The sequence below is a fragment of the Grampus griseus genome, assembly GCF_964374135.1.
Source record: "Grampus griseus genome assembly, chromosome: 7".
Lineage (NCBI taxonomy): Eukaryota > Metazoa > Chordata > Mammalia > Artiodactyla > Delphinidae > Grampus > Grampus griseus.
In genome coordinates, this window is record NC_139001.1 from 32,664,004 (window position 1) to 32,679,799 (window position 15,796).

At 34.1% G+C, this 15,796-nt stretch overlaps 1 protein-coding gene across 3 annotated transcripts in view; it reads right to left on the reverse strand.

Moving 5' to 3' along the window:
- CARF (calcium responsive transcription factor) overlaps positions 1 to 15,796 on the reverse strand; it is a 52,497-nt gene that overhangs the window by 23,825 nt on the left and 12,876 nt on the right. For 2 of the 3 annotated variants that reach the window (XR_014297028.1, XM_082658936.1), the window contains exons 7-11: positions 11,579 to 11,699; positions 9,017 to 9,160; positions 7,119 to 7,352; positions 5,291 to 5,453; positions 4,240 to 4,303 (exon numbers count right to left, since the gene is read on the reverse strand). Coding sequence is in view for 1 of the 3 variants with exons in the window: in XM_082658936.1 (XP_082515062.1) it covers positions 4,240 to 4,303; positions 5,291 to 5,453; positions 7,119 to 7,352; positions 9,017 to 9,160; positions 11,579 to 11,699 (726 nt within the window). In the remaining 2 variants the exon portion in view is untranslated. Of the gene's footprint in view, positions 1 to 4,239; positions 4,304 to 5,290; positions 5,454 to 7,118; positions 7,353 to 9,016; positions 9,161 to 11,578; positions 11,717 to 15,796 lie in introns of all 3 variants that reach the window. The other variant, XR_014297029.1, reaches the window with a different exon arrangement.

Here is a 15,796-nt window from a genome sequence, read left to right on the forward strand (position 1 = left end):
CTCCCCATCCAGCTTAGAGTCCTGGGCTTATAATTTTAGTCACTCTCTTGCAAATACCTTAAACTCCCTTTCCTCTCTGTCCTTGGGTCATAACGCCCTGGTAAAATCCTAATTCTGGATGAAAATGGCTTCCAGGGCCTATACGTGTAAAGCTGAATGTCACTGAAGAAGAAATTCGCTGTCACTACTAATACCAATTCATGATCATCAGCCTCAATAGGACCTTCATGTATATGACAATCTTACAATGTTTCTCTCACTCTATATCAGGGATGATATTAAATCTCCATTTTCCTCAAATCTTGGTCACCCTTCCTGTGATCTTTTCTCATTCTTAACACTTACTTAAAGAGAAAAGAGAAGCTATCAGATAGAAATGTACTCAACTTCCCATCACCAAACCTATCAAGTACCTTCATCTTCATCTATCTCTTCAGGTCTCTCCTTTCCTAACATACCTTCCCTCAACCCCATACCCACTTCATAGCAAACTTTTTGAAGTGGTCCACACTGTCTCTGCTTCTTTATTCATCTCCCATTCACTCTTCAGCCACGCCAATATGGGTTCCTTCCAATCCACCTCATTGAAATGATTGGTACTCACACTTTTCCAAACTTGATCACAGGATCTTTTTCTCTCCCCTGCTACCAATACCCAACTCTTATGCCAGGATTGCTGAGCTCAGTAAAGCCACTGTCAGTCAGTTGCTCATGGAAGAAACTCAGGAGTCATCCCAGATCATTCCCACTCTTTCACCTCCTACACCTGTTCAATCAATAACCAAGGCCTTCGAATTCAATTTTTTAAATAACTCTTAAATCTGCCTAATTCTAGTATAAATGTCACCAACCGTAATCTATACCACTATCACCTTTCACTTGGACTGCTGAAAGGGCCTCCTAAAACTGTTTTGTTGAACCAGTTTTATCTCTAAGCATTGTCTATACTTTACACTAGCTTTCTTAAGTTCCTTGGACACAGCAAGCACTTTCTTGCTCAGCCTTCAAACATGCTATTCCTTTGATTGGCAAATTCCTATTCATTCTTCAGTTCTCAGTCTAGAGAATAGGGAAGGGACACTTGAGAAAGTAACTTTTAAACTAAGTTGCATGTCTCTATCACCATTCCCATACAATTTGGCACAATTCTCTCATGGCACAATTCATAAAGGTAATTCATTAGAATATACTGTAGTGCCTTTTTCTCTTGCTAAACTTTAAATTCAATGAAGCAAGAAACTTACTTTTTTTTTAGGCTCAGCATTTATCACACTGAGTTAATATACACAGAACAAATGAATAATTCTAAAGACTTTGTGAATTTTTTTTTTATGTTACAGTGAAGGTACTATGATTTTAATTAATTACATATTAAATGCTAAAAAAATGGAACTGAGGAGGGAATTCCTTATTTATAATAAAAGGTCAGTTACCAAAAATTCTATTCTTTTTTTTTTTAACATCTTTATTGGAGTATAATTGCTTTACAATGTTGTTAGTTTCTGCTTTATAACAAAGTGAATCAGTTATACCTATACATCTGTTCCCATATCTCTTCCCTCTTGCGTCTCCCTCCCTCCCACCCTCCCTATCCCACCCCTCTAGGTGGTCACAAAGCACCGAGCTGATCTCCCTGTGCTATGCGGCTGCTTCCCACTAGCTAGCTACTCTACATTTAGTAGTGTATATATGTCCATGTCACTCTCTCACTTTGTCACAGCTTACCCTTCCCCCTTCCCATATCCTCAAGTCCATTCTCTAGTAGGTCTGTGTCTTTATTCCCATCTTACCCCTAGGTTCTTCATGACTTTTTTTTTTCCCTTAGATTCCATATATATGTGTTAGCATATGGTATTTGTTTTTCTCTTTCTGACTTACTTCACTCTGTATGACAGACTCTAGGTCCATCCACCTCACTACAAATAACTCAATTTCATTTCTTTTTACGGCTGAGTAATATTCCATTGTATACATGTGCCACATCTTCTTTATCCATTCATGCGATGATGGACACTTAGGTTGCTTCCATCTCCTGGCTATTGTAAATAGAGCTGCAATGAACATTTTGGTACATGACTCTTTTTGAATTATGGTTTTCTCAGGGTATATGCCCAGTAGTGGGATTGCTGGGTCCTATGGTAGTTCTATTTGTAGTTTTTTAAGGAACCTCCATACTGTTCTCCATAGTGGCTGTACCAATTCACATTCCCACCAGCAGTGCAAGAGTGTTCCCTTCTCTCCACACCCTCTCCAGCATTTATTGTTTCTAGATTTTTTGATGATGGCCATTCTGACCGGTGTGAGATGATATCTCATTGTACTTTTGATTTGCATTTCTCTAATGATTAATGATGTTGAGCATTCTTTCATGTGTTTGTTGGCAATCTGTATATCTTCTTTGGAGAAATGTCTATTTAGGTCTTCTGTCCATTTTTAGATTGGGTTGTTTGTTCTTTGGTTATTGAGCTGCATGAGCTGCTTGTATATTTTGGAGATGAATCCTTTGTCAGTTGCTTCATTTGCAAATATTTTCTCCCATTCTGAGGGTAGTCTTTTGGTCTTGTTTATGGTTTCCTTTGCTGTGCAAAAGCTTTTAAGTTTCATTAGGTCCCTATTGTTTATTTTTGTTTTTATTTCCATTTCTGTAGGAGGTGGGTCAAAAAGGATCTTGCAGTGATTTATGTCATAGAGTGTTCTGCCTATGTTTTCCTCTAAGAGTTTGATAGTTTCTGGCCTTACATTTAGGTCTTTAATCCATTTTGAGTTTATTTTTGTGTATGGTGTTAGGGAGTGTTCTAATCTCATACTTTTACATATACCTGTCCAGTTTTCCCAGCACCACTTACTGAAGAGCCTGCCCCTTCTCCACTGTACATTCCTGCCTCCTTTATCAAAGATAAGGTGACCATATGTGTGTGGATTCATCTCTGGGCTTTCTATCCTTTTCCACTGATCTATATTTCTGTTTTTGTGCCAGTACCATACTGTCTTGATTACTGTAGCTTTGTAGTATAGTCTAAAGTCAGGGAGCCTGATTCCTCCAGCTCCGTTTTTCATTCTCATTGTTGCTTTGAATATTTGGGGTCTTTTGTGTTTCCATACAAATTGTGAAATTTTTTGTTCTATTTCTGTGAAAAATGCCAGTGGTTGTTTGATAGGGATTGCATTGAATCTGTAGATTGCTTTGGGTAGTAGAGTCATTTTCACAATGTTGATTCTTCCAATCCAAGAACATGGTATATCTCTCCATCTATTTGTATCATCTTTAATTTCTTTTATCAGTGTCTCATAATTTTCTGCATACAGGTCTTTTGTCTCCTTAGGTAGGTTTATTCCTAGATATTTTATTCTTTTTGTTGCAATGGTAAATGGGAGTGTTTTCTTAATTTCACTTTCAGATTTTCATCATTAGTGTATAGGAATGCCAGAGATATCTGTGCATTAGCTTTGTATCCTGCTACTTTACCAAATTCATTGATTAGCTCTAGTAGTTTTCTGGTAGCATCTTTAGGATTCTCTATGTATAGTATCATGTCATCTGCATTTGTGAGTTATTTTATAGGCAAAGAGACTCTTAAAGGTTAATAAGCCAAAGAATAAAAAAAAATTGTACTGTATATAATTATTAATTTATCCTAAAGCATCTATTTAGGTGTTAACTTTTTAGAAGCCATTATGCTAAGAACTAGGTATATTAATTTGAATAAAATATGATTCTCAAATCATAATGAAAGATACATATGCATAAACCAAGGATACCATGTTAAATGCAGAGATAAATACAAAAGAGTGAATATCCATCTGTACATAGGGGGTGAAGTTAAGAGAGCATTTAAAGCCAAAGAGATTGCTATGTGAGTAATGAGAGGAGTTCACCATACAGAAGAGGAGAAAAGACATTTCTAGAAGAGACATTTCTAGACAAAGACATTTCTAGAAGAGAGAACAAAAAGGTTGAAATAAGCTTGGAATATTGAGAGAGCAAAGGAGTAAGAACATATGAGAAAAAACAAACCATACAAAAAAAAACATACCAAAAAAAAAGGAAAGCTGATTATATAGGAGGAAATTTAAATAGCTGGAAGTATTTTCATAAATCCTAACATAGTTGCTCTTGCCTCTTTGGGACATGGTTTCCTTATCCATAAATTAGATGAGATAAATTAGATAACATCTTAAATGTCTTCCAATTTTAACACTGTTTGATTTTATATCTTAAAAGTATTCAAGATAACCTACCTTCTGCAAGTGTAACTGTCACAGTCTCTCTGAGAATATTCCCACTACCTGTAGTCCATTGAAGCTGAAATGGGAACATTTACTTCAGTAAAAAGAACAAAGCATTTATTCTGAAAACTATTTTAAAACAGCAATGCAACTGTCATATCTTATTCAGTCATAGTATAAATGTGCTTTATTCTGTAATTACTCTCTTTATTTGTTCACATTCTCAAAGTATTAAGTATATTTAACTATGCAAATAAATTAGCTTCCTAAGGTCAGATAGCAAGAATTTGGATAGCAAGTGTAGATGGCAAAGACTACTGCTAACTAAATCTGTTTTAGTTCCTGAATTTTGGATAGTGAATAACTAAGAGTTTTGGACAGAAAAGAATAGTAGCTCTAGCTTACAAAAGTCTCAATCTATTCAGTTACTGAATTTAGAGAGTAAAAATGTATAGAGAAAAGAATATTGCTACTTGAGATTTTAATGCCAAAATCACTGCTTGTATTACAATTAGCAGTTCCTGGGTAACTACATTAATCTCTTCAGATTAGGCAAAATTTTCATAGAAATGGCCACTTTTCTGGAGAAAGCTACAGTATCACAATGTGAGGTAAACTTTATATCCATAGACAGCATATAGAACCAACATCATCACTTTGTGTATTCAACTCTGAACTATTCTATTTAAACTTGCTTCTATTGAAATTTTAAAAACAGGTGGAGATATACACAGTATGTACTCAATAAATATCTGTTAAATGAATAAGATATACTTTTTACAGAGATAATATGTGTTGATTTTTAAGTGAAGATTACTATTGTTATTATAGTCAGGGTTGGAAATTCGCTGATATTTCTTCTTGTGAGAGTAATAAAAAATATTTTAGTCAAATCATTATCTGAGAGTTCATAGTGTTCACATTTTGAGAAAAAGATACTACCATTTTTCCTTATATCACAGTTATAAGGAAATAAGTTATAAGTTATATGGCCTAATAGCAATCATGCATCAGCTGAGAAGGATTGTTGTAATAAAACAAGGAATTACAGTTGTAATCATACCGTTGCTGGAATAATCTCTGAGTTATATACATTATCTCCATTTCTCAAGGATTTCTGTACCTCATGGATGTGATTTTTTATATCATTTACAGTTGGAAAAAAGGATAAATTATGTCTTTCAGGTATCTCATCAGGTTTGAACAGTTCCCTTTCCACAAATTTTCTATGGAGAATATAAAATAGAATAAAAACATAAACAATCTAGCAATCTAATTCAGCTCAAATGACAGAGTTCTCTTTTAGTATAAACTTCTAAGTATGGTTTACAGCTTTATAAGTAATTTATATTTTTCCACTTTTTTCCCATACATTAAGTCATGGAATTCATGCAGATTAAAGAAATGTAATATTTTCATTGGTTAAACACCTATATATCTTAGAATGAGCTTTGATATTTTTATGAATTTAACGAAATCACTATTTTCAATTTAAATATAATATGTTTTTGAATGCCAGGCACTGCACTGAACACTTCACATCTAGTATCTCCTTTAACCCACACTATAATCCTGTGAGGTAGGTATAATTATCATTCCTACTTTACAGATGAGAGAACAGAGGGCTACAGAAGTTAAGTATTGCTTTGGCCAAAAAGTTCGTTCGGGTTTTCGTAAGCTGTTAGGGACAAATCCGAATGAACTTTTTGGCCAACCCAATCATTTCCCCAAAGTTATACACCTAGCTAGTAAGTAAGAGAGACTGGGCCTATACCAAAGTTATACATATAAACATCATGTTTCATTGCTTTCAAAAGTCATCAATTAATATATGAAATACGTCTGCTCAAATTTTACAAGTAGACAAATGAGAAGATAGAAATAAAAGGCAGCATTGTCATACGATGATTATAAAAAATAAAGATGTAAAAGAAATGATAAAATTCAATATATATATTCTTTGTGCATTACATTCAGTAGACCACATTGAAGAGCTGTATTATACCTCTGTTTCTACAATATAGGTTTAGTAAAATAGTGGATGGCTTACCAAACTTTGGCTCTGTTCTAAGAATGCCCCAATGGAAATAAACATAAAATGTCTAAGAAAGCTGCTAAATAGAAAAGTCATGTATTAATTAAGAAATAATCCTGGGAAATACTCATTGTGTTGTTCAGATCAGACTACACAATAACCAGAAGGAATAAGGTCAATTAAGTAGCAGAAATCATGCTGGAGAGCACAGGCTGTAGTCAGACCTAGATTTCAGTTCTGCCTGTATATCTTTAACCACCCTGAGTCTCCATTTCCTCATCTGCAGAATGAGGATAAATACACAAACTTCATGAGTCATAAGAATAAATGAGATCATACCTATAAGTGCTTAGCACAATAGCTGGCACATACATACTAAGTGCCACCTAATAATTATTATTATATTCTGAGTATCAATAAAATTAGACCAGAGTACTATCTATAAAATTTCATTAAACAAAAAAACTATCCACATTCTTTTGTTGTAATAAAATTTAATTGCATTTCAAACAGGTTAAAACAAGTATCTTGGCCCACGTTTTAAAATCTTTTCTACAAATTTTTTTTCTGTAAAGGTATTTAGTACATAATTCAATGTATATATCATTTAGAAATAGTCCAATTTGCCAAATCTGAATATGGAATATCTCAAATGAGTAATTCGAATCATTACTTATGGCTTGCCAAGCATCTGCAGAAAAATGATCAGTTCATAAATAAGATTATTTTAATAAATTAATAAACTATATTCCTTATCTACTCTGATAGCCTATATCCTGGAAAATGTCTATAATATTAAGTGTATTATTTAAACCAACAAACAGAAATGAAAAAGAACAATTTGTTTCTACTGTACCTTAGCTGTTTCCTTACTGCATACACTTGTTGTATTCCCTGTGATACTAGTTCTTGAATTTTATGTGCTACTTGAGGATGTAGACGTGAGGGTAATGTACAGTTCTCATCTCTAACTGCAGCTTCCTCTTCTTCAAGAGAAGACATAGGAAAAGGGGAAGGTGATAAAGGGAGGCAGGGAGTCTCTAATTCGTGATACTGATGAGCTTGCTGAGTAGGTAACTGTACATACCACCTGACAAGAAAAAATATTTAAAATTATATTACTAGACAAAGGCAAGAATCAGGGCTTCCCTGGTGGTGTAGTGGTTGAGAATCTGCCTGCCAATGCAGGGGACACGGGTTCGAGTCCTGGTCTGGGAAGATCCCACATGCCACGGAGCAACTAGGCCCGTGAGCCACAACTACTCAGCCTGCGCATCTGGAGCCTGTGCTCCGCAACAAGAGAGGTCGCGACAGTGAGAGGCCCACGCACCGCGATGAAGAGTGGCCCCCGCTTGCCACAACTAGAGAAAGCCCTCGCACAGAAACAAAGACCCAACACAGCCAAAAATCAATAAATTAAAAAAAAAAAGCAACAATCATAGTTACTTATGTTAATACTCATCAGGAGAAGGAATCATCGTTTAAGAAAAATTATATGATTATATGATATTAAATAAATGTAAATTTAAAATTTTTACGTAAATTAAATAAAAATAAAATAAATATAAATAAAAGTTAAAATGTTCTGTCTTAACTCTTCTAAGATTGGCTTTATACCCAATTAAATAAAAATCTTTAAAAACCTTTATAGACTTTTACTATGTCCTTAAAGTTAAGGAGGGTGCAAGATTTAGGTATACATGAAAATGGTATTTAAAATTTCATATTAAGTAAACTTTACCTCAAAATAATGAGATTTTAAAATCATCTTTTGAATTGTGTATTTTCCCATTCTTCTACCATTTTGTTCCCAAATTACAACTTCTGTGTTGTACGTATAATCCTCCTAACCAAAGAGTGGATAAAATTTAGTGCCTACGAAGATCGAGCTATGTGAGGGAATGTTCTCAGACAGGAACTCAACATACTGCCCCCATAGCACTCCAGCTCCTTTTGCCCCAATGAGCAAGAGAATCAACTAAAAGGTGAACACAGATGTCTTACAGCCATGCAGTAAAACAGATTCTAGGAAAATGAACTTATCTGATAGGATACAGTTTTAATAAATATCTTTATACAAAATGCTTGCACTGTCTGATATTGCATGAAACGGAGCCTACTTAAAAATTATACAAAATGTTCTCCAAACTGAAGAGTCTAATTATTGATTGTATTTATTTTTCATATATCTGAAACTTTTTCTAAAGATCACATAAAAACTGTATTCCATACACTTAACCCCCTTATAAATTCTTCACCATTCTTCAGCACATAAATGAAAGTAAGAAAGAAAGCTAATATTTCTTATTTAAAACCTGAAGCATGAAAGATATAAAATGGAATTTTATATAGGGCTTAGAATTCATATCTGGCTGCCATAAGTAATCAAAGATGGGTTTTAAAAATATATGTAGGTGACTGCAAGTTCAGTTCCTAATAAGTATCTGAAAAAACGTACTAAATATATAATAAAATGTGTTGCTAAATATGTATTTATCATTTGGGGAAAAAACTTCCACACTGTATAAAGAATTCTTTGCTTAAAATTATCCACATTTGGACGATAAACTCAATGGCTTATACAGTGGTAAATCATTTTAATACCTAGGGAGCAACTAATAAGACATCTATCTACCTTATAAAAACCATTTCTTAATGAAATAATTGGAAAACATAATAATTTCTCTTATTACAGAATTCTTCCAAATGGAGCGAAGTAATTTGTAAAATAAAAGAACAATATAAATGTCATACCTAAGAACACCACCAGCATCTACCAAGTTCTTCTTTAGCATGTTAAAGGCTTTTTCCTGCTCCATTCGGATTATTTTCCTGTCAATTTTGGGGTCTGTAGGAACTCTATATTCAGGAAATTTCTGTACCTTTTTAATGTAAATCCTTTTTATAAGAAAAAGAAGAATTGTTTTCATTATACTATAACCTCAAGACTAACTTATCAACCACAAGTTTACTTTAGCATTAGTTTAGCAGAGTTTAGAGAAAATTCGATTAATCTAGAAAGCATTCAGATAATTATGTGAAAGATATGCCATATTTTCCGTGTATAATACTCAGCAAGTTAATAATCATTACTTTAGTAAAAATGTCTAAATATTATGAATATTAACTTTTTTTTTCTGGATCTGTCTCTTCTCCCTTCTCCCTGAAGCTGTAAACACCTCACACCTGGATTACTTTACTACCTGCCTTCTGGAGCCTCTAGGCCTCCAGTCTTCTATTTCTTAAATCCACTAGATATATCAATGCCACAATAATTCTTTGCATTTGTACTTCTCTGTTGAAGAATCCATCTGTTCTTTAATCAAGCACAAATTTCTTAGCATTCAAGGCATTCTATATGATTCTAATTTATTTACCCATCTTTTCATCACTTCAAATATAAAATTGCTTTTCCTGTTAAGTTTATCATCTCAATGTTCCTTCCTCCTCTGATACCAAATACACAATCATGCTATATCTTTCTTTATATCATTCTCCTACCCTACCATATCTTCCTTCTAATTCTCTATCTACCAAATTCAATCTAAACTTCAGTATCCAGGTTAAGTTCCATTTTCTTTCCTGTTAATGAGTTTGCTAGGATATATTCCTTCTCTGAAGACAGTTAGCTAATCCACATATTTAACATTATATACAATACTATTATGTTCTCTTATAGTTTGTTGCTTCCTGATCTACCCCAACAATATTTTAAGTTTCCCATGATTAAGTAAAATCATATACCTCTTTTAGTCTCCCCTCCTTCCCATGGCACCCAATGTTGTTGCTGGGCACAGAGCAGATACTCAAAAAGTACTTATAGAATGATAGAGAATAAAATTATCTCTTCACGTATAGATTTTCTCCCAAGTTATATCTAAAGTTCTACATTGCTCATATTTAAAAGCAATGTTTTGTTTAATGATCTACACTGCTTATATTTAAAAGCAAAGTTTTGTTTAATGGTCAGGTTTAAATATTGTCTAAAGTTATCATTATCAGATTAAACATGAAAAGTCTTCTTAACTGGCTTTAAAAACTTCTTGAGAATGCTGGGGTTTGTGATATGAGATGTAATGCTAAAATAAAATGTTTCAAAGCTCAACTAAATCCAACATTTACATGTTATTTAAAAATTTTATCTTATGATTTAAAACACTTTCAATGTGTGAAAAAATAATATTAGTAAAGAACATTACAAAAATCTTTAATTGGTGCACATTATTCATTCTCAGCCACAGCAATGACTACTCAGTAGTCCTATTCTACCTAAAACTTACTCTGCTGGTCTTCTACATTGCTGGTATGAATATAATTGGTAAAATCACTCTACAAAGCAACTCTGCAACACCTGTCAACATTTAAAAAGAATACAACACTTGCCCTAGCAATTTCATTTCAAGGAATTTATTCCATCAATATACTTACACAAGTGTACAAATAGGTACAATGTTATTAGCTGAAGCTTTGTATATAATAATAAAGAATATTTTCCAGAGCCTACATGTCCATTGTTGGAGGACTAATTAAGTAAATGATAATTCATCTATAAATGAAATATTATATAGCTATTAAAAAGAAGGAACCATGAAAATAACATAATTTGTATGTCAATTTTATCTCACTTTTTAAAATCAGTTGATCAATCAATAAAAAGAAGTAATCGGTTCATTTAAATATAGACATGGAGCCAACTTTGAGATATACTGAGAACGAAAAAAATAGAGTAAAACAAGGTCCTACTGTATAGCACAGGGAACTATATCAATATCCTGTGATAAACCATAATGGAAAAGAATATGAAGAAGAATATTTATACGTATAACTGAATCACTTTGCTGTACAGCAGAAATTAACACAACATTGTAAATCAACTATACTTCAATAAAAATTTTTTTTAAATGTAGAGGAATATATATCTCTACATTCACACTAGTATGAAGCATAATAGCTGTGCAGCAAATAACTACAATAGGCATTCAGAATGGAAATGTATCAATGTGAATTCATAGCCGGAAAGAAGGTATGCTACTACCCAAATTTAAGGAAAGAAAATATTAGTAATCTTTACTGAGATCTTCAACATTTATGACAGTAGAGTATATACCTATATGCATATACACAGAATATTTTTGCAAGGTTACTCAAGAAATTGGTAAGAGTTGTTGCCTTAAAGTGGGACACAGGAAGCAGGGGTAAGAGGAAACAGATTTCACTGTATGCTTTTGGCACTGCTTAAACTTAATAAAAATGTGCATATTAGCTATTCAAAAATAAGTACTTAATAAAAAAGAAATAAAAGAAAATAAAGCTTACCGGGCTGGACAAGTAGCTTTGTAGAGCTGACAAGACCTGCTTTCCTGCTCACTGATTTTTTTTAACTGGAAACCTTTTCTTCTTGGCCCATACTGACACTCCATTACCACAGCTCTACTCCCTGTGGGCCAAAACCAACTATTGATATTTAATTCAAGTATCCATCTGTTCTGGACACTAGATTAACAATAACTTGGTGGTGGCAATGACAAAATCTATACTTCCAATTATACAACCTTAAGGAAAGAAAACATCAGTAAGACTTACTAAGATGTACAAACACATAAATTTAAAAGTTTATTGTAATAGTTACCAAATGTACCGCATTATGGTAAGGAAATTAGCAAATACCACATTTACTGACTGTCAACTGGTATTTACATATGTATGGTTTTTAATAATAAAATTTACTACTTTATAAGTAGAAATTAGCAAATGCTACATTTGTTAGTAAATATTAGTATCATTTAAAATTTTATTTCCTTTTATAATTCCTTATTTCTTTTTGAGCTGTTAGAATAATGTGATTACCAGCCTCTAAGATGGCTCCCAATGATCTCTGCCTCTTAGTACTCATGTCCTTGGTAATCCCCTCCCCTTGAGCATGAGCTAGACTTACTAACTTACTTCTACTGAACATGGCAGAAGTGACAGGATGTTATTTTTGATATTAGGTTATAAAAAGACTGTGACTTCCATCTTGGGTACTTTCTTGCTCTTGCTTGGATTGCTCTCTCCTGGTGAAATCAGATATCATGTGGTGAGACAGCTCTGTGAAGAGGCCCACCTGGCAAGGAATAAGGCCTGCCAACAGCCACATGAGTGAGCGTGGAAGCAGATCCTCCCCCAGTCAAGTCCTGAGACGACGGCAGATCCAGCCAACATCTTAATTGCAGTCTTGTGAGAGAACCTGGGGCAGAACCACCCTGTTAAGCTGCTCTTGGATTCCTGACCCATAGAAACTGTGAGACAATAAATGTTTGTTGTTTTCAACCACCACATTTGGGGTAATTTGTTACAGTACCATAGATAACACAAATAAGCAGAAGTGAAAACTATACAATCTAGGATTTTAAGTTGGATATCCTAATCTATGTAGGGTACAGCAAACTTTTCAAATATAAAACCCAAAACCCCAGGGACTTCCCTGATGGCCCAGTGATAGAATCCACCTTCCAATGCAGAGGACACAGGTTCGATCACTGGTCGGGGAATTAAGATCCCACCTGTCGCAGGGCAAGCAACGACAGAGCCCACGTGCTCTAGAGCCCACACGTCACAACCAGAGTGCCCACAAGCCGCAACCACTGAGCCTACATGCTCTAGAGCCTGCACAGCAAACTAGAGAGAAGCCCACGTGCCACAACGAAGAGCCCGCGTGCCGCAAGATCCCGCGTGCCACAACTAAGACCCAATGCAGCCAAATAAATAAATAAATATATATTTTTAAAAACCCTGAAAAACACCAACCATGAATAAAAGTGTTGATAAGGCTGATAACTAACTTCTTCTAAATGATGGTAAAAGGAAAATCACAGTTTGAGAAACAATATTTTATAATACATAAAACAAAGAATATGCAGAATATAAAGAACCATAAATAATTTAAAAATAAAAACTAACTACCAAACAGAAAAATGGGCAAAGACTATGAATAGGCAATTCAGAAAGGAAACAAAAGGATATTAAATAAACAAAAAGACGCTCAACTTCACTAGTAAACAGGGAAATGCAAATTGAAACAATACTAAGGACTTCGCTGGTTGCACACTGGTTAAGAGTCCACCTGCCAATGCAGGAGACATGGGTTCAAGTCGTGGTCCGGGAAGATCCCACATGCCACGGAGCAACTAAGCCCGTGCGCCACAACTACTGAGCCTGCGTTCTAGAGCCCGCGAGCCATAACTACTGAGCCCGCGTTGCCACAACTACTGAAGCCCACACGCCTAGAGCCCGTGCTCCGCAACAAGAGAAGCCACCACAATGAGAAGCCCACACACTGCAATGAAGAGTAGCCCACACTCGCCGCAACTACAGAAAGCCCATGTGCAGCAACAAAGACTCAACACAGCCAAAAATTAATTAATTTAAAAAAATAAAACAATAGTAAGATACTCTCTCACACTCTTCAAATTGGTAAACATAAAAAATTTGACAATACTCTAAAACAACTGAATCCACTGATCAATCTTACAGTTAAAAATGCTACATAGGTAGTGATAAGAAGTACACAGCACATCTATGAAGTATTCTCGCAAAATACTTTAATCAAGATTAAATCTTCATTTAATCAAACTCATACATCTAACAGACTACAGGAAATACAGGAGATAAAAGAACATGTTAAAAAACACCAGAGATAGAATCAGCAAAATCCTGAATATGGCAAAGTGTACAGGACAAACTACCTGGGGGAAAAGAGGAGAGAAGTTTTTAGATGAGAAGAAACTTAACCAAATTTGATCCATAAACTTGGTAACTTAACCAAATTTGATCCATAAACTTGGTTTGCATGTGAATTTATACAAACCTCTGCAAAAAGAATTATGGTAAGTGGAGAAATGTGAACAATGGACAACTTATGATATTAGGAAACTACTGTTCGGACTCCTTTGGTGGTCCAGTGGTTAAGACTCCACGCTTCCACTGCAGGGGGCGTTGGGGAACTAAGATTCCACATGCTATGCAGCATGGCCAAAAAATTAAAAATTACAACATTAAAAAAAAAAAAGAAATTACTGTTAATTTTTTAAAGTGGGATAATGGGATATCCTTATATTTCAGATATATACTTTAATACCTTAAATACCTTATATACTTTTAGTAATTATTGATGAAACGATATCTGGAATTTCCTGTAAAATCATCTTTAGTAACTATAGATGAAATGATATCTGGAATTTCCTGAAGAAGTGGGTAGGGGTATAAATGACACAAGATTGACCACATGCTGATACTTGTTGAAGCTGGATGATGCATACACGGAGTTATGAGATTTCATACATTATTACCTCTACTTTGACATGCATATGAAAATTCCCATAGCATAAAGATTTTTAAAAATCTGACAATGTCAAATCATAGAATGAATGTGGGAAAGGGAAACTTTCATACATTGCTCAAAGGACTAAAAATTGATACAGGTTGTCAATTCCTCACGTATGATTCTCATATTTAAAAAGCATGGAAAACAAAAATTTTTGGAATACATTTGGCTGCAAAACCTGACCTGAACTTTATGAGGCTATTTATAGTCTTTATTCCTTTTAGTGTGGCTATGCATAATGAATTACTGTGTTTGATTATGTGATATTGTCTATGGAATACTTGCTAGGAGTATTCTGTAATATTACCATATTATAGTCCAAAAATACAGAATTCTGAAATACATTTGGGAAAAAAAAGTTTAGAGATTTTGGACCTGAACACCACCTTAGAGAGCAACTTGAGATAATCTTGTAAAGTAATTCCACTTTAATGCACACACTCTAGTAAACTACTTACAACTTTCCAACAGAAAACATGTATCATGGAGGTTAGACCATAGAATTCTTTGTAATATTGAAAAATTGGAAACAACCTAAACGATCATTAGTAGAAAAATAACTGCAGTTTGGTCATACGCTGGAATGACCAAATTTAAGTAATAGATTATTATATAATGTTAAATTATATAATAATTAAATTGCGTTAACTAGAATTTATAGTTATCAATATGGATAGATTTCAAAAATAAGAATGAGTGAAAAGTTTACCTAAGAAAATCTATAGTTTATTACTTACACATACTTTAAAATGTTCAAAACAATAAAATATATTATTATAAATACAAACATGTATGATAAAGTATAAAAATACACACCAAATTCATGTAGTAGCTGCCTGAGGGGAGTTAAGAAGGGATTTTAAACTGGGGAGGAGAATAAAATCTGGGCAGAAGGGGTTACATTTATCTCAGCTTCCTCTAAGTAGTTCTCTTTACCCTCAGAGGTCCAGGATGAGGCTGCAACTCTTCTAGTTAAACCAATGCCCCCATATTTCTCAAATAAATCACTTATTCTTAGGTTCTTTGGGGTCTGACTAGTCCTAGGGTGACTCTCTGGAAATTGTCTGAAACTCTACTGCTTTAGTAAACACTAGCCCAGTGTTTGAGAATGCTGTATGTAACATACCTGATACTTGAGAACCCTAATATTAGAATTCTATATAATAACTCCA